Source organism: Scyliorhinus torazame, chromosome 14 (assembly GCF_047496885.1).
Source record: "Scyliorhinus torazame isolate Kashiwa2021f chromosome 14, sScyTor2.1, whole genome shotgun sequence".
NCBI classification, from domain to species: Eukaryota; Metazoa; Chordata; class Chondrichthyes; order Carcharhiniformes; family Scyliorhinidae; genus Scyliorhinus; species Scyliorhinus torazame.
Window position 1 is genome coordinate 62,903,443 of NC_092720.1, and position 18,379 is coordinate 62,921,821.

At 45.0% G+C, this 18,379-nt stretch overlaps 1 protein-coding gene across 1 annotated transcript in view; it reads left to right on the forward strand.

Annotated features, from left to right (window-relative positions):
* atp13a3 (ATPase 13A3) overlaps positions 1–18,379 on the forward strand; it is a 199,503-nt gene that overhangs the window by 13,616 nt on the left and 167,508 nt on the right. The window contains 1 exon segment of the mRNA XM_072474301.1: positions 3,986–4,071. Coding sequence (XP_072330402.1) covers positions 4,021–4,071 — 51 coding nt within the window. The 5' untranslated portion in view covers positions 3,986–4,020.

Sequence of the window (18,379 nt, forward strand, 5' to 3'; positions counted from 1 at the left end):
CATTGCTATGGTAAGGAACTGGGCTGTGGGGGAGGGGTCGATGTGGGGGTGGGTGGAGGCGGCATCGTGCAGGGGTACGTGTTTGAGGGCTTTGTTGCTGCCTCCTTTACCGTTCTCACTGGCGAGGTATTCCGTGAACCCAGTGGTGGTGTCGGCCTCAAGGGTGTGAGGGCAGTGGAGGCAGCACTTGGGGCTGGAGAGTGCCTCGGTGTGGATGCCGATCTGTAATAACTATAGGTTTGCGCCGGTGGGTAAGATTTAGGGGGCGGCGACAGACAGGGTTGAATGCTTTGGCGACTTGTTTATAGGGGGTAAATTTGTGTGACTGGAGGACCTGGAAGAATTGTGAGAGTTGCCCAGGGGGAATAGCTTGAGGTACCTGCAGGTCCGGGATTTTGTAAGGAGAGAGGTGCCGTCCTTTCCTGGGCTACCAGCCCTGAGGTTGCAGGACAAGGTGCAGTCGAAGGATGAAATAGGAGAGGGGAAGGTGTTGGATATCTATAATGCGGCATGTGATATGGCTACTTCAACATCAGAGAAGTTGCAAATGATACTGAACAGTACAATCATCGGCAAACATCCTACTTCTGACTTATGTTGGAAGAAGGCCGTTGGTAAAGCAGCCAAAGATGATTGGGCCTGGGACACTACTCTGTAGAACCCCTGCTCTGTGCTGGCACTGAGATGATTATCCTCCCACAGCCACAACTATTTTTCTTCGTGCTAGTATGAGTCTAACGAGTGGAGAGTTTTCCCCTGATTCCCGTTTATTTCAATTTTGTTAGGTTTCTTGGATGATATGCTGGGTGGAGTGCTGTTGTGAGGTTAAGGCAGCCACTCTCTTTTCCAACCCCCCCCCAGCGCATCCCTTACGCATACTCGCTCTTCCCCCTCCAGCGGATCCCTTACGCATACTCGCTCTTCCCTCACCATCAGGCATTCTCACTCCCCACCTTTTGCTTAGCTTTTTTGTTTCTCCCCCCTTTCCCACCCTCTATGCACACTCTCCTCTCTCCTCCCCCTCCTCCCACCACCAGTGTTGTAGTGGGAAATTTGGAGGTGCATGAGCTATCCGAAAATGTGATGGTGATGTCATTTCTCAATATGCTGTTTTCCTATGTATATATATATATATATATGAATCTGAGTCCTCAAACATCAGTATAATTATGCTTTTTAAGTGAAAAATATTATAATAATCTTTATTAGTGTCACAAGTAGGCTTACATTAACACTGCAATGAAGTTACTGTGAAAATCCCCTAGTCGCCACACTGCGCGCTATTAGCCGGTTGGTATTTTATTTTGAACCATGAATCGTCGACTCCGTAATCTTTAGCATAACTAGAAATTCATTATGCAATAGTTTAATTATTTAATTGTTATAACCCGCACGAGACCTATGGGGTTGGACCAATTAGTCTCCCCGTGAGTCTCGTTGAATATGAGCTTCCCCCGCTGAGGGGTGGAAGCTCCATCAGCAGAGCCATCGACGCTGTGTATAAAAGCTTGGTCTGAGTGGGAGCCGAGCAGAGAAGTCCCGGCTGGGATCGGTGTACATACAACGTGTAAATAGTTTTTTGTTCAATAAACAAACCGTTTCTTTTAGCCTCTTGTGTGGTCTCCTCTGTGTACACAATACTAATTTAATCTTATTAAATAAATGAATTGCAGAGCTCTTACAAGATATGGAACAAAACTGGGTGAATAGAGATAAGATACAGATCAGCCGTAATGGCACAACAAACTTAAGGGGCTGAATGGCCTACTCTTGTTCCAGCTACCTCCAGGGATTTATGAACATGCATTTCAAGACCCTTTACACTTCTCAGAATTCTACCACTTATTGTGTTTTGACTTGCCTTACATGTCCTCCCTAAATGAATTATCTCACATTTCTCCGGATTGAATTACTTATGCCATTTTTTTGCACACCAGTTTATGATGCCTTCCTACAGTCTGTAGCTTTCTTCCTCACTATCAACCACGTGGCCATTTTTTCTATCATCTGCAAACTGCTTAATCCTGTCCCCGACAGTCAAGTCTGAATTATTGATGTATGCTGCAGGGGTCATAGTGCCAACCTCCTCACTAATCTTTTTGAGTGTATGTGTATGTGGACCGTCAGATATTTTTCATGATCATGCATGCCTACGTTAAAGGGACTGACTTGGGGGTGAAAGGTTATCGGAGTAGACAGGAATGTTGGGTTGAAGTTACAATCAGATCCAGCCATGATCTTATTGAATGGCAGAGCAGGCTTGAGGAGTCAAGTGGTCTATTCCTGCTCCTAATTTATATGTTTGTCCCCATGTTTGTATGTGTCTTTCTTGCAGGAGGACTTGTGGCCACAGATCTTATAGGAAGCATTGTCTAGTACCTAGGGCCCCGTGGAACACCACTAGAAATAACACCTCCCAGTCACAAACGTACTTTCTTTGTTTCTTGCAACTGTTTTGAATCCAACTTACCAGTTATCCTTGCATACCATGGGCTTTTACTATTCGGATCAATATGCTGTGTGGGACCTTGTCAAAAGCATTGCTAAAATGCATTTGCATTACATCAAACACTTTACCGTCATCGATCAGAATAATGAGATACCAAGTGAGAGTGGGCATTCTCAATCAAATTCCTAGACAGGAGCTAGGTTCTGAAATGGAAAATATGACTTTGGTGCAGTAAGGTGAAATATTTTGAGATTGGGACAGTATCTGCACACTTAACTGACACAGATCTTGGTTGGACATTTGGTGCTTACAATTGACACAATGCCATTCCTAACACTAAAATTGCCGACAACCTCGACACAGAATTCATGTGTTAAAAATAATGCGGCATAATGATTCTGCGAAATATTGTCATTGCATCATTTTCTGCTGGCAGCAATGATTTTATTTAAATCACTTCTCCTCTTAGCCCACTCCTGCAACAAATAAATTGCTTTTGTTTTGCAATAAAATATGAAGTACTGTGCAAATGAGATTACTGAAAATTCTAGGAAGGGTTTGGTCAGGAAAATAACCTGTAGGCCGTCAACTTGCAGATAAAATCAGGTTGACCTCATGCACACGGAACCTGTATCATTGAATTTGTGGAGTTGCATGCATCAAGGAATAATGAAGGCTCCATTGGAGTATAATAAGACTGGACTACATCCTTTGTACGAATGTAATAGTTGACTTTTATTGTTTGAATCTTTTAAACAAGTTTGCCAAGATTTAATGGTACTATTGTGTTTGTGATGAGAAGTAAGAGCAATGTTTCAAAGCAAATACTTCATTGGTGCTGTGTAGTCTCGGATACCAAGTGCACTACACACAATTTCAAACTGAGAGTGACTGTAAAACGCCTGAGCAGTCGAAACATTTTGACATGTAGATAAAATTGTGTAAGTAACAATTAACCATCAGTTATAGTTTTGAAGTGTTATTAACAGTATAGGTTCAGAATTGCAAAGTCTGCTCCAAAGAAGAATTATTGGTCTTTTTTAAATTACCAGAGTGTTTGGTAGCTGGAGATGGGGGGGATACCGCTGTAAATTGTCCAACAAATGGGTTGCTGATCTGTATCTATAGTTTAGCCAACAATGTAATAGTTTTTAAAGTTGAAGTTGATTATGATAATCAATGAGGTATTGCAACTTTTGACTGACTTGGAACAACAGACATTTTGCTGTTACATGGGATGTATAATTTGATGAGATACTGCCAGTACTGCAGAACCATTTTATTGAATTGATTCTTACTAATTGTCTGAAGGACAGGAATTGAATAAAACACTAATCTTTAATCTTCCAAACATAAACGTTGTTCTAATATTTGTACAGATTTTATGGGAAGTGTGGGTATACACCAGTTCCACAACTTAGAATATGGATCAATTCATTCTCTGTATTTATCTGATAACGCTTTAGTTCACCAATTATGTATTTTTGCTTGCTCAACTTGCATTACTGATTTTCTTGAATTTCTTTGTTCAAACAGTAATCAAACAAGTGAAGTCGAATTTGTGAAACAAAATGGCTAAAGAAGAAAATAATTTTATCAACAAAGGAAATGAAGATGAAATGGTAAACAAAGGTGTTGCTTCATTAGTCAGGTTCTGCTTTTTTGCCTTCCTTCCAGCTCACTATTTTTTGACATCCATAAAACAAAGTAAACATTTTTATTGATTTGATTATAAATCAATAATGTAAAATTCACAGTTGTGCACTTTTTAACCTGTAATTTCATTGTTTTTCCTAACTATTATTTTCTGGAAGCCATTAATGTAAATTTATGATTTTGAGGTATGTGAGAATTGCACTAAAATATTTGCTTAGTGATTAAATTAATTGATTGTGAGGGCTGCAATCCTATTTCAATTAAAATAAAATGGATCATATTTCCAATTATTTCAGTGTAGCCTAATTTCTAATTTCAGGGAGGAATGGTTCAAAGCTTGGGGAGTCGGAGGAAAATGAGGAGGAAGAGGTAGAGGTGCTGACGGGAAGGGTATAGCTTGTAGCTGGTTATGTTGCATTGTTCGTATGTTACTTGGGGGCCAAGAGACTTTGTTTGAGTTCTTATTTATGGAACTTTAGTCACATGCTTATAGTTTATCTTAGTGCTACAAAAGGCAGCTATTTGTAGTAGTACACATATAATTTAACTGTTTCTTAGATTGTTTAAGTGGCACTGTTAAATTCAAAACTGGACGCAAGATTTTTTGGTTTGAATTTTTCCACTTCGAGTACTTTATTTTAAGTATTGTTTGGCTAGAATTTGTTTGTAAATGGGGCTGGAACGAGGGCTCAATATTTGATTACTACCATTTTGCATGTGATTCGTCCAAAACACTATAAAGCTTCCCTAAACATTTGTCACCTTCTGGCCTAATGGACTTTAAAACTTGTTTTTCACATATTTACAGGTCCTGATTGTTTTGACTTAATATCACGCCCCTTGTAATGTTTCTCATGTAATAATTGCTTTCAATAAAAGTAAAGAACTGCAGATGCTGGATATTTGAAATAAAAGCAGAATGTGCTTGAAAAACTCAGCAGGTCTGGCAGCATCTGCGGAGAGAGAAACAGTTAACGTATAACTCGTCTTCAGAGTTAAAGAGAGGGAGAAATGTAATAGATTATATACTGGAGCAGTGTAGAAGGTCAGTGATAGGTGGGAGCTAAGAGATTGCAACAAAGATGTGTCGGGCCTGAGACAGAGGAAGTGTTAATGGCAGTGTGCAGGGGTTGATAGTGGCATAAAGGTAAGATAGCAGAATGTTAATAGGAGAACAAAGGCCAATGCTTGGTGGAAGCAAAACCTAAGAACAAGCGACAGATGACTCAGGGTGTTTGTGTTGGGACAAAATCTTTCGGATAAAATCGAAGAAAAAGGAGTCAGGATGGAAATGAAAGTTCATAATGTAAAGTTGTTGAACCCGGTGTGTTTCGAGGGCTGTAATGTGCCTAATTGGAAGGTGAAATGTTGCTCCTCAGTTTGCATTGGACTTCAGTGGAACATTGCAGCAGGCCGAGGACAGATATGTGGGCATGAGAGCAAAATGCTGAGTTGAAATGGCAAGCGACAGGAAGGTTAGGGTCATGCTTGGGGACTGATTGAAGGTGTTCCACAAAGCAGTCACACAGTCTGCATTTAGTCTCCACAATGTAGAGGAGCAATGGGAGCAGCGAATACGGTATTATACCTTCTGCGACTGATGGGAAGGTATTGTGAGAAGGGGATGGGGAGTTGGGGTGGTGGAGGAGGGGAACAGGATGTCATGGAGAAAGCAATCACTGGAATGCTGTCGTGGGGATTATGGGGAGATGTGTTGCATGGTGGCATCATATTGGAGTTGACGGAAATGACAGAGAATGATGCTTTGAATGTGGAGGGTGGTGGGGTGAAAAGTGAGGACAATGAATGTGGAGGGTGGTGGGGTGGAAAGTGAGGACAAGGGAAACCCTATCATGGTTCTGGGAGGGAAGGGACTGTGACCCTCAGCCTCCACTTGACCCCTTTTTAAAAATCCCAAACACTTTTTGTCCCAATGTAAACCCTTGCTGGGTTATCTGTCACTTTTTCTTAGATTTTGCTTTAACCCAGCACTGACCTTTCTTCTAGTAAGAAGTCTTACAACACCAGGTTAAAGTCCAACAGGTTTGTTTTGTGATACGAAACAAATCTGTTGGACTTTAACCTGGTGTTGTAAGACTTCTTACTGTGCCCACCCCAGTCCAATGCCGACATCCCCACATAATTTCTTCTCCTATTAATACGTTCTGCTATCTTAGCTTTATGCCAGCAGCAACATTTTCAATAGCCCTTCACACTGCCATTAACACTTCCTCTGTCTTGTGCCCCACACATTTTTGTTGCAATATCTCCCAGCTCCCACCTATCACTGACCTACTCTGCTACAGATGCCTCACCCACTGTTATACAATATATAATCCATTACATTCTTCCCTCTCTTAACTGTGAAGAATAATAATGCGTGCTTGAAATTTAATTGCTTCCAATCTTCTGTTTTAAAAGTCAAGTCCTAACTAGCAAGTAAACTAAAACACCTCTAAACTAGGTTAAGTGAATATGTTTACTGAATTCTGCTCAGTTTGATCATTTTTGGACATATCTTAGAGTAACTTTGTTAATTTGATCATCGGAGGATAGGAAAAGGAGTAGGCGATCCAGCCCCTTCAACCTGTTACACCATTCAATGACAAAATGTCATATCTGTATCCTAGCTCCATTTACCCGCCTTAGTTCCATACCACAGTATCATTTGTTAATAAAAAGTTACTAATCTCAGATTTAAAATTATTAGTTGGCTCACTTCCAATTTTTGTGGGAATGAGTTGTATACTTTTGCCCCTCTTTGCTTCTCCCTGAATTGCATGATTGAATTTCCTCTTTTCCTAGATTCCCTAGCCAGATGAAGAAATTTATATCTGTTTTAACAAGTACTTTCAAAAGTCTTGAAAACTCAATGTACCTTTAATTTGCCACATTCCAGGGAATACAAGCTTAGTTTAGGTAAATTTTCCTCATAATCTAACCTTTAAGATTTGTTGAATCTTTGCTTCAATAATCTCAGATTAAATCTCTTTTCTAAGGATTGCTATCCAGAACTACATTCAGTACTCCTCTGTGGTGTAACCAAGGCATTGTATGTGGCAAAACTTCCCCCCCCCCCCCCCCCATTATTTTTGAGACCTGTCATCGTAAATGCACAGTTTAGTTGCAGCAATGACATTTTGAAGGATGGGTGTTGGCAATGAAACATGTATTTTTAAAAATAAATTTAAGAGTACCCAATTCATTTTTTCCCATTAATGGGCAATTTAGCGTGGCCAATCCACCTTGCACATCTTTGGGTTGTGGGGTGAGACCCATGCAGAATGAAACATGTATTGTAAGTTCCAATAAATTATGTAAGATTACACAAGCAATTGTATTGTTTGTAAAAATAAGAAACAATAACTCTCTTTGAAAGGAAGCGGTATCTCACAAGGATCTACCTGGGGGTTCAACCATTCGCTTTATTTATTAATGACTTTGATATATGGCTATCTATTGTTACCCAAGTTTGCTGATGACACTAAGATTAGTGGGCGTAAGTAATGCAGTCAGCAGCTTTAAATGACAAAAAATGACTGATCAATTAAGTGAGTGGGCAGCGCATCAGAAATTGGGAGCTTGGTGTTAAACGTTGGGAGTAAGATATCTTTGTGTGGCAAAATGAGTATGTGTTCAAGTTCCTGATATCCCGGAGGAGCACTTTTTCAGGAAAATGATGCTAAATGCAATTTTAACTCCTACAAGTATTGTTTCATTTGGAAAGTAATTACTGTTCCATGTAACTTGCGATATAGAATGTTTAACAAAACCTCTTGACTCTGAATATCCTCTACCAACACTGAAATTGCATTGACGTTATATAGGAAACCAGTGCTTGTTTTATCTCTGCTTCAGTTACTCGGGTCATGGGCGAGACCATATCCCGAATACTGTGTGCAGGTTTTGACTCATTATTACGTGATTTATTAGGTTGACACTTAGAATTAGTTGGTTGTGTTTCCTATTGGGAAGGCTTGGACAGACTGGGTTTGTTTCCACTGGAGTTTCAAAGAGTGAGGGGTGACTTGATTGAAGTACATAAGATCCTGAAAGCTCTTGACAAGGTGGATGTGGAAAGGTTGTTTCCTCTTGTGGGCAAGTCCAGAACTAGGGTACACTGTTTCAAAATTAGAAGTCAGCCATTTAAGACTGAGATTAGACAAATTATTTTCTTTGAAAGGGTTGTGTGACTTTGGACCTCTCTGCCTCAGAAGGTGGTGGAGGTGGGATCGTTGGATATTTTTAATTTGGAGGTAGATAGATTCTTGATGGGTAAGGGAATCAAAGGTTATTGGGGTGGATGAAAACATGGAACTTAACACAAACAAATTTCTACCATTACCACCAAGCCAGGAGATCAACCCTGGTTCAATGAAGAGTGCAGGAGAACATGCCAGGAGCAACATCAGGCATACCGAAAAATGAGGTGTCAACCTGGTGAAGCTACAACACAGAACTACTTGTGTGCCAAACAGCATAAGCAGCAAGTAATAGACCGAGCTATGTGATTTCACAACGGACACATCAGATCTAAGCTCTACAGTCCTGCCACATCCAGCCGTGAATGGTGGTGGATAATTAAACAGCTCACTGGAGGAAGAGGCTCCACAAATATCTCCATCCCCAATGATGGGGGAGCCCTGTAAATATGTTCAAAAGACAAGGCTATGGCATTGGCAACAATCTTCAGCCAAAAGTGCCAAGTGGCTCATAGAATCCCTACAGTTCAGAAGGAGGCCATTTGGCCCATCGAGTCTGCACTGGCCCTTGCTCCGAAAGAGCACCCTACGTAGGCCCAATCCCCCACTCCTAGCCCAGTAACCCCACCTACCTTTTTGGGCAATTTAGCATGGCCAATTCACCTAACCTGTACATCCTTGGACTGTGGGAGGAAACCGGAGCACCCGGAGGAAACCCACGCAGACAAGAGGCGAACCTGCAGACTCCACACAGTCAGTGACCCAAGCCCAAAATCGAACCCAGGTCCCTGGTGCTGTGAGGCAGGAGTGATAACCATTGTACCACCGTGCCACCTTGATCCATCTCGGTCTCCTCCGAAGGTCCCCAGCATCACAGATGTAATTCTTCAACCAATACGATTCAATCCCGTGATATCAAGAAATGGCTGAAGGCACTGGACACTGCAAAGGCTATGGGCCCTGACAATATTCCAGCAATAGTACTGAAGACCTGTGCTCCAGAACTTGCCGCACCCTGAGCCAAGCTGTTCCAGTAAAGCTACAACACTGGCATCTACCTGGCAATGTGGAAAATTGTCCAGTTGTGTCCTGTACACAAGAAACAGAACAAATCCAACCCAGCCAATTACTGCCCTATCAGTCTACTCTCCATCATCAAACTGATGGTTGGAGTCATCAACAGTGCTATCAAGCAGCACTTAAACAGCAATAACCTGCTCATGCACGCTCAGTTTGGGTTCAACCAGAGTCACTCAGCTCATGACTTCATTACAGCCTTGGTTCAAACATGGCAAAAAGAGCTGAATGCCAGAGGTGAGGTGAGAGTGACTGCCCTTGACATCAAGGCAGCATTTGACCGAGTACGGCATCAAGGAGTTCTAGCTAAACTGGAGGCAATGGGAATCAGAAGGAAAACTCTCCGCTGGTTGGAGTCATACCTGGCACAAAAGAAGGTGGTTGTGATGGTTGGAGGTCAATCATCTCAGCTCCAGGAGTTACTGTAGGAGTTCTTCAGGGTAGTGTCCTGGCCCAAACATCTTCAGCTGCTTCATCAATGACCTCCCTTCCATCATAAGGTCAGAAGTGGGGATGTTTGCAGATAACTGCACAATGTTCAGCACCATTTGTAATTCCTGAGATAATGAAGCAGTCCATGTTCAAATGCCTAGGTGTGTCCTGTACACAAGAAACAGGACAAATCCAACCAATTACTGCCCTATCAGTCTACTCTCCATCATCAGCAAAATGATGGAAGGACAATATCCAGGCTTGGGCTGACAAGTGGCAAGTTATGTACGCACCACAAAAGTGCCAGGCAATGACCATGTCATTCAAGAGAGAAGCTAGCCACCGCATCTAGATATTCAATGGTATTATCATCGCTGAATCCCCCGCAATCAACATCCTGGGATGGGTTACCATTGATCAGAAACTGAACTGAAATGGCCATATACCTTCCGGGGCAGGTCAAAGGCGAGGAATGCTACGCCAAGTAACTCACTTCTGGACCCCTGAAAGCCTGTCCACCATCAACAAGGCACAAGTCAGGAGCATAACGGAATACTCTCCACTTGCCTGGATAAGTGAGGCTCCAACAACACTCAAGAAGCTCAACGCCATCCGGGACAAAGCAGCCCGCTTGATTGCTACCCCTTCCACAAACCTTCAAACCCTCCACCACTGACGAACAGTGGCATCCGTGCACTGCAGTAGCTCACCAAGGTTCCTTATATAGCACCTTCCAAACCCACGACCACTACCATCTCGAAGGCCACGAGCAGCAGATACCTGGGAACCCCAATATCTGGAAGTTTCCCTCCAAGTCCCTCACCACCTTGACTTGGAAATATATCACCATTTCTTCACAGTCGCTGGGGCAACATCCTAGAACTTCCTCCCTAACAGCACAGCGGGTGTACCTACACCTCAAGGACTGCAGAGGTTCAAGATGGCAACTCACCACCACCTTCTGAAGGGCACTGTGGATGGGCAACAAATGCTGGCCCAACCAGTGACGCCCACATCCCATGAATGAATAATAAAAAAAAACCAGCCATTATCTTATTGAATGGCGGAACAGGCTCGAGGGGCCACATAGCCTATTTCTGCTCCTATTGTTCGTAATTTTACACTATAAATTCTTGTGTCCCTACTTTGACTGCACTGGAATGTACATTCTAATCATAAACCAGTAATTTAAATATAGTTTGTACCCAACATAGCCACATAAATCTCTAGGAGAAACATTCCATTTCAGAATAAGACTACATATATCAAAGTAAATTATATACAGCTCCTTCTCTCATTTTCTAAAAACATCTAACTAAAATCTGTGATTCAGAGAGTTACTGGTCTCTCATAAATTCCCCTTCTTGCAGTTGACTGGAAGGAAAATGGCCTGCAACCTTCCAGTGGGTACACCTCAGGATGTATTTGATGAGATTGCTGTCAGGCAACACTGCCTTCTTGAGTTTCCAGCAGCACTGCTGACATGTGCATTCAGATACTGACAGCAATGGCAGTGGCAGTGAGTGCCATGTCTATGGCCTCCAGGATATTTAGAGAAGTGCTAAACGGGCAGAAAATGATCTCACCAAAGCTGGGAAGGTCAATGGTGTCACATTTTCCCACCATGGGCATCGCCCACCCAAGATTCTAAAGTAGAGTTAACACTCTGACAGTTAACTCATTGTGAAATCCCTCCAAAATGCTGCAACGCTTTGTCTAAATTGCATCTTCACCTATTGCTCATCACACTCATGTAATTCACACTGTGATGACTGAAAGCTTAATATTTTTTCTGTTTGTCCATGTAGGATGAGAGATAGGATCCTGAGACATGGGAGCAGGAGTGGGCCATTCGGCCTGTTGAATCTTCTCCTCCATTCGATATGGACTTGGCTGATCTGATTGTGGCCTTGACTCCACTTTCCTGCCTCTTAACCCTTGACTTCCTTAGAGATCAAAAATCTGGTTAACTCAGCCTCGAGAATATTCAATTACCCAGCCCCTACTGCTCTTTAGTGAAGAAAATTACAAAGACTAGCAACCTTCTGAGAGAGAACAGGCAAGATGGATATAATCTGTAAAATTATGAAGGGATAAAGTATAGTTGTAAATAATTTTGAATAATTTCTACTGAAGTGAACAATAAAAGCCTTTTGGACTAAAAATGTTAATTGAACGAGAGTCATTTGAAATTTACAGTTTCAATAAAGCAAGTTTGGCTGTGACCAGTGTACATTTTCACAATCAAACTTTTGTGGGGGGTACCCTGTCTTTGAGCCATTGGCTGCTGTTTGGTAGCTCACCTGATCAATGTGTCATGTCATGCAACTGTACAATACCCATTGTTTCTGCACCAGTAGCTCAGGATCTGCATGCACAGGGACTGGTTGTCACTTGATTCTAGTGCAAATCTGATTCCAGTGCACTTCGCACTCGACTTTACAGTCTTTTTTTATTCATCAAAATGGCTTGATGGCATTACACTTGCTTGCCATAATACTGAAAGAGGGCAAGGAGCAGAAGATCCAGATAGAAAATGGGACAAGCAAAGACATCCCAGGGGGTGTTATCATCCTCTGAAGAGTGAATAAGCTACAAATTGCAAGAGCCATTCGACAGCGGCAATTCATGAACAAAGGTTGTTTGTTGGCTCTGCAGCATGCTCCAGGATATTCTCCAGCTTAGGTTAAAATGCTGGAGGGTGTTAAAATTTAAAATGAAGGTCACCATAACCATCAGATTTTATAGCTCTGGGTCCTCCCTGGCTAGGCTAACACTCTGTTATAGCAATGAGAGAGTGCTGCACAGTTTTTCCACATTAAACCATCAGTCTGCTCAGGATCTAAAAGATCCACTATTTCAAAGAACTGCAGGAGAGTTATTCCCCCATGCCCTGGCCAATATTTATCCTTCAATTAACATAATAACAAAACAGATTTTCTTGTTACTACCGCATTGCTGTTTGTGGGAGTTTACAATGCACAAATTGAATTTCCTGCGTTACAACAGTCACTGCATTTTTAAAGTACTTTATTGGCTATAAAGTGCTTCGCGATTGCCGGTGGTCATGAAAAACATATAAACGTAAGTTTTTCTTTCTATCATTTTCATTTTGCATCAGGGAGCTGTGAGATCCAGAATTCAGAAGCACTTTGCTTCATTGTGGGTGTGAAAATGTGATTAAATCCGCAGCTCTTTGTGACTGAGTGGCAAAGAGTGCACGAGTAGCAGCATTTTTACAATATCGCTGGTTTCTCTCAAATGCAATGGTGACCAATGGCTCACAAATCACACTCGAGACTCATGAACTGGATGAAATAGAAAGGGTTTTCATTCGCTGGTTTTCTGTGATGCCTCACTGAATTTTTTCCTCGTAATAGTCCACATATGATGGCATGTCACATTACATAGTCCGGAATTCACTCATTGCACCCTGAGTGGAGTTAAAGATTGGGAATACAGAATACCCCTGAATGCTGTGGCTGCTGATGCACTGATAGCTTCGCTATGCCCATCCTGTTAGCAGGCAGATGGTTAATAGGCCCATTATGGTTCTCTACAGTAACTGGATGAGCTGGGATATATTGCAATCCTTACAGGAAGAAATACTGAAAACCGTTGCAATTTGTTTTGTGCAGAGTAACATGCCATTGGAGGAAGATCTGAATCCGACATACTGTGGGAATGTTAATTTACCATAAGGATTCTGGGGACACGTTTCGACAAAAAAATCCTGAAAGATCCAGGAATTGCAGGCTTCTCATAAATATGGTGTCATATCATTTACACCAGGGATGTAGAGCCCCTGACCCGGAGGCCGGATCTGGCCTGTCGCACTTTTTATTAAATTGATTTGAAATTCCAGTCCTGCACTCTGCGTACTGCAGCCAGGGCCAGCCACTGTCATGTTAAAATGTCTGAGCCTCTGCCGCAGTCACCAAAGACCCAGGTTGTGGGGAGAGAGCGATGCCCGAGATCCAGGCAGGGACGGGAAGTTACCAGCTGCCGATTGGGTGGTGAAGAGTAATCTTGGCCAGAGGGGAAAGGGAGCGGGACACCTGGCTTCAGTGGTAGCTCACCCCTCCCAGCTCCATTAATGTTTGAGGACAGGGGCACCGCCCCTGCAAACTGAGGGAGATGGCCAGACCCCAGACCCAGGAGCAGCCTCAGGCTGGGAGTTGGCCAGAGTCTAGGGTGTTGAGTCACTGCCCTGGGCTGGTTTGGAGGCGAGACAAATTGGGAAACAAAGAAGGAAAGACAGACAGAGTGGGAAAGGAGAGAGAGAGAGAATGGGAAAGGAAATTGAGACATAGAAGCTGTTCCTTATTAAAGAATCATAGACTTCCGGGTGCGGCGATGACCAGCTAAGTCGCACGTTTCGGCAGCTCCCGGTGGAACGGACTTTTGGGCTTTTAATAAGAGCCCCAACGGCAATTTTAACGGCTAGAAGCACTGTGCGGTAAACCAGAAGGGAATCCCCCCTGGAAACGGATGGAAAAAGGAGAGGGAAGTGGCCAGATTGCAGTGGATCCTTTGGAGCAGCGGCAAGGAAGGCAAGCAAGAACCAAGATGGCGACGGAAGGTGGCAGTTTAACATGGGGCCCTGAACAACAAGAGTTTTTGAAATGTTGCGTGGAAGAACTTAAAAAGGAAATGAAGAAGGAGCTGTTGGCCCCGATATTACAGGCGATCGAAGGGCTAAAGGATGAGCAAAAGACCCAGGAGCGGGAGCTTCGGGTCGTGAAGGCAAAGGCTGCCGAGCACGAGGACGATATACAGGGCCTGGTGGTGAAGACGGAGATGCACGAGGCACACCATAAACGATGTGTGGAAAGACTGGAGGTGCTGGAGAATAACGCGAGGAGGAATAATTTAAGGATTCTTGGTCTTCCTGAAGGAGCAGACGTCGGGGCATATGTGAGCACGATGCTGCACTCGTTAATGGGAGCGGAGGCCCCGGCGGGTCCGCTGGAGGTGGAGGGAGCATACCGAGTGATGGCGCGAGGACCGAGAGCAGGAGAAATTCCTAGAGCCATAGTGGTGAGATTCCTCCGTTTTAAGGACAGAGAGATGGTCCTTAGATGGGCAAAGAAAACTCGGAGCAGTAGGTGGGAGAACGCGGTGATCCGCGTATATCAAGACTGGAGTGCGGAGGTGGCGAGAAGGAGGGCGAGCTTTAATCGGGCCAAGGCGGTGCTTCACAAAAAGAAGATAAAATTTGGAATGCTGCAACCGGCAAGACTGTGGGTCACATATCAAGGGAGGCACCACTACTTTGAGACGGCGGATGAAGCGTGGACGTTTATTGTGGAAGAAAAACTGGAATAAGCGGGTTATTAAAAAAGAACGTTTGAAACAAAGTGGTGGGGCGCGTATGGGGGGCGAAGAGGGGGGAAAAAGGGGGGGAAAGATGAGTTTTATGTTATTAATCCTGCGATGCGGTAACTTTTCTCTCTTCCACAGGTGGTGGTGGAGGGAGGAAGGGAGGTGGAGGAGATGGGGCGTTGGCCATGGGGGGCGGGGCCAAAAGGGAAGCGCGGGCTTTGTTCCCGCGCTATGATAATCATGGCGGGAATAGGGAAGCAGGAAGGAGGGGGCGTCGCACGGTGCGAGCCGAGGTCACGGGGGGAAGCCGAGGTCAGCCAGAGTTTGCTGACTTCTGGGAGCAACATGGGGGGTGTAACTACGCTAGTGGGGGATCTAGCGGGGGGGGTGGGTGGGAGGGGGGAGTTACTGGGTTGCTGCTGCTGGGGAGAGGGGGGAGCCGGAATGGGGTGGGGTGGGCGGGGGGGGCACCGCCTGGGGGACACACAGCTGTGTGGGAACCGGGTGAGGAGCTGGAAAAAGGGGATGGCTAATCGACAAGCCCCCCAACCCGGTTGATCACGTGGAATGTGAGAGGGCTGAACGGGCCGATAAAGAGGGCACGAGTACTCGCACACTTAAGGCAGACGTGGTTATGTTACAAGAGATGCACTTGAAACTTATAGACCAGGTTAGACTACGCAAAGGATGGGTGGGGCAGGTGTTTCATTCGGGGCTAGATGCGAAAAACAGGGGGGTGGCTATACTAGTGGGGAAGCGGGTTATGTTTGAGGCAAAGACCATAGTGGCGGATAGCGGGGGCAGATACGTGATGGTGAGTGGCAAATTACAGGAGGAGGCGGTGGTCTTGGTAAACGTATATGCCCCGAACTGGGATGATGCCAATTTTATGAGGCGCATGCTAGGACGCATCCCGGACCTAGAGGTGGGAAAGTTGGTAATGGGGGGAGATTTTAATACGGTGCTGGAGCCAGGGCTGGACAGGTCGAGATCCAGGACTGGAAGGAGGCCGGCTGCAGCCAAGGTGCTTAAAGATTTTATGGAGCAGATGGGAGGAGTAGACCCGTGGAGATTTAGTAGACCTAGGAGTAAGGAGTTTTCGTTTTTCTCCTATGTCCACAAAGTTAATTCGCGAATAGACTTTTTTGTCTTGGGAAGGGCGTTGATCCCGAAGGTGAGGGGGACGGAGTATACGGCTATAGCCATTTCGGATCACGCTCCACATTGGGTAGACTTGGAGATAGGGGAGGAAACAGAAGGGCGTCCACCCTGGAGAATGGACATGGGACTAATGGCAGATGAAGGGGTGTGTCTAAGGGTGAGGGGGTGCATTGAAAAATACTTGGAACTCTATGATAATGGGGAGGTCCAGGTGGGAGTGGTCTGGGAGGCGCTGAAGGCAGTGGTTAGAGGGGAGCTGATATCAATAAGGGCACATAAAGGAAAGCAGGAGAGTAGGGAACGGGAGCGGTTGCTGCAAGAACCTCTGAGGGTGGACAGGCAATATGCGGTGGCACCGGAGGAGGGACTGTACAGGGAAAGGCAAAGGTTACACGTAGAATTTGACTTGCTGACAACGGGTACTGCAGAAGCACAGTGGAGGAAGGCACAGGGTGTACAGTATGAGTATGGGGAGAAGGCGAGCAGGTTGCTGGCCCATCAATTGAGGAAAAGGGGAGCAGCGAGGGAAATAGGGGGAGTGAGGGATGAGGAAGGAGAGATAGAGCGGGGAGCGGAGAGAGTGAATGGAGTGTTCAAGGCATTCTATAAAAGATTATACGAAGCATAGCCCCCGGATGGGAAGGAGAGAATGATGTGCTTCCTGGACCGGCTGGAATTTCCTAAGGTGGAGGAGCAGGAAAGGGTGGGACTGGGAGCACAGATCGAGATAGAGGAAGTAGTGAAAGGAATTAGGAGTATGCAGGCGGGGAAGGCTCCGGGCCCGGATGGATTTCCAGTCAAATTTTATAGGAAATATGTGGACTTGCTTGCCCCGATACTGATGAGAACCCTTAATGAGGCGAAGGAAAGGGGACAGCTGCCCCCGACTATGTCAGAGGCAACGTTATCGCTTCTCCTAAAGAAGGAAAAAGACCCGCTGCAATGCGGGTCCTAAAGACCTATTTCCCTCCTAAAGGTAGACGCTAAGATTCTGGCCAAGGTAATGGCAATGAGGATAGAGGATTGTGTCCCGGGGGTAGTCCATGAGGACCAAACTGGGTTTGTGAAGGGGAGACAGCTGAATACGAATATACGGAGGCTGCTAGGGGTAATGATGATGCCCCCACCAGAGGGGGAAACGGAGATAGTGGTGGCGATGGATGCCGAGAAAGCATTTGATAGAGTGGAGTGGGATTATTTGTGGGAGGTGTTGAGATTTGGCTTTGGAGATGAGTATATTAGATGGGTACAGCTGCTGTATAGGGCCCCGATGGCGAGCGTGGACACGAATGGACGGGGGTCTGCGTATTTTCGGCTCCATAGAGGGACGAGGCAGGGATGTCCTCTGTCCCCATTATTGTTTGCACTGGCGATTGAGCCCCTGGCAATAGCATTGAGGGGTTCCAGGAAGTGGAGGGGAGTACTCAGGGGAGGAGAGGAACACCGGGTATCTCTTTACGCGGATGATTTATTGGTGTATGTGGCGGACCCGGCGGAGGGGATGCCAGGGATAATGCGGATACTTGGGGAGTTTGGAGAATTTTCAGGATATAAGCTGAACATGGGGAAAAGTGAGCTGTTTGTGGTGCATCCAGGGGAGCAGAGCAGAGAAATAGAGGACTTACCGCTGAGGAAGGTAACAAGGGACTTTCGCTACTTGGGGATCCAGATAGCCAAGAATTGGGGTACATTGCATAGGTTAAACTTAACGCGGTTGGTGGAACAGATGGAGGAGGACTTCAAGAGATGGGACATGGTATCCCTGTCACTGGCAGGGAGGGTACAAGCGGTTAAAATGGTGGTCCTCCCGAGATTCCTCTTTGTGTTTCAGTGCCTCCCGGTGGTGATCACGAAGGCTTTTTTCAAAAGGATTGAGAAGAGTATCATGAGTTTTATGTGGGCCGGGAAGACCCCGAGAGTGAGGAAGGGATTTTTGCAGTGTAGTAGGAATAGGGGGGGGGCTGGCGCTACCGAACCTGAGTGAGTACTACTGGGCCGCCAACATCTCAATGGTATGTAAGTGGATGGGAGAAGAGGAGGGAGCGGCGTGGAAGAGATTGGAGAAGGCGTCCTGTAG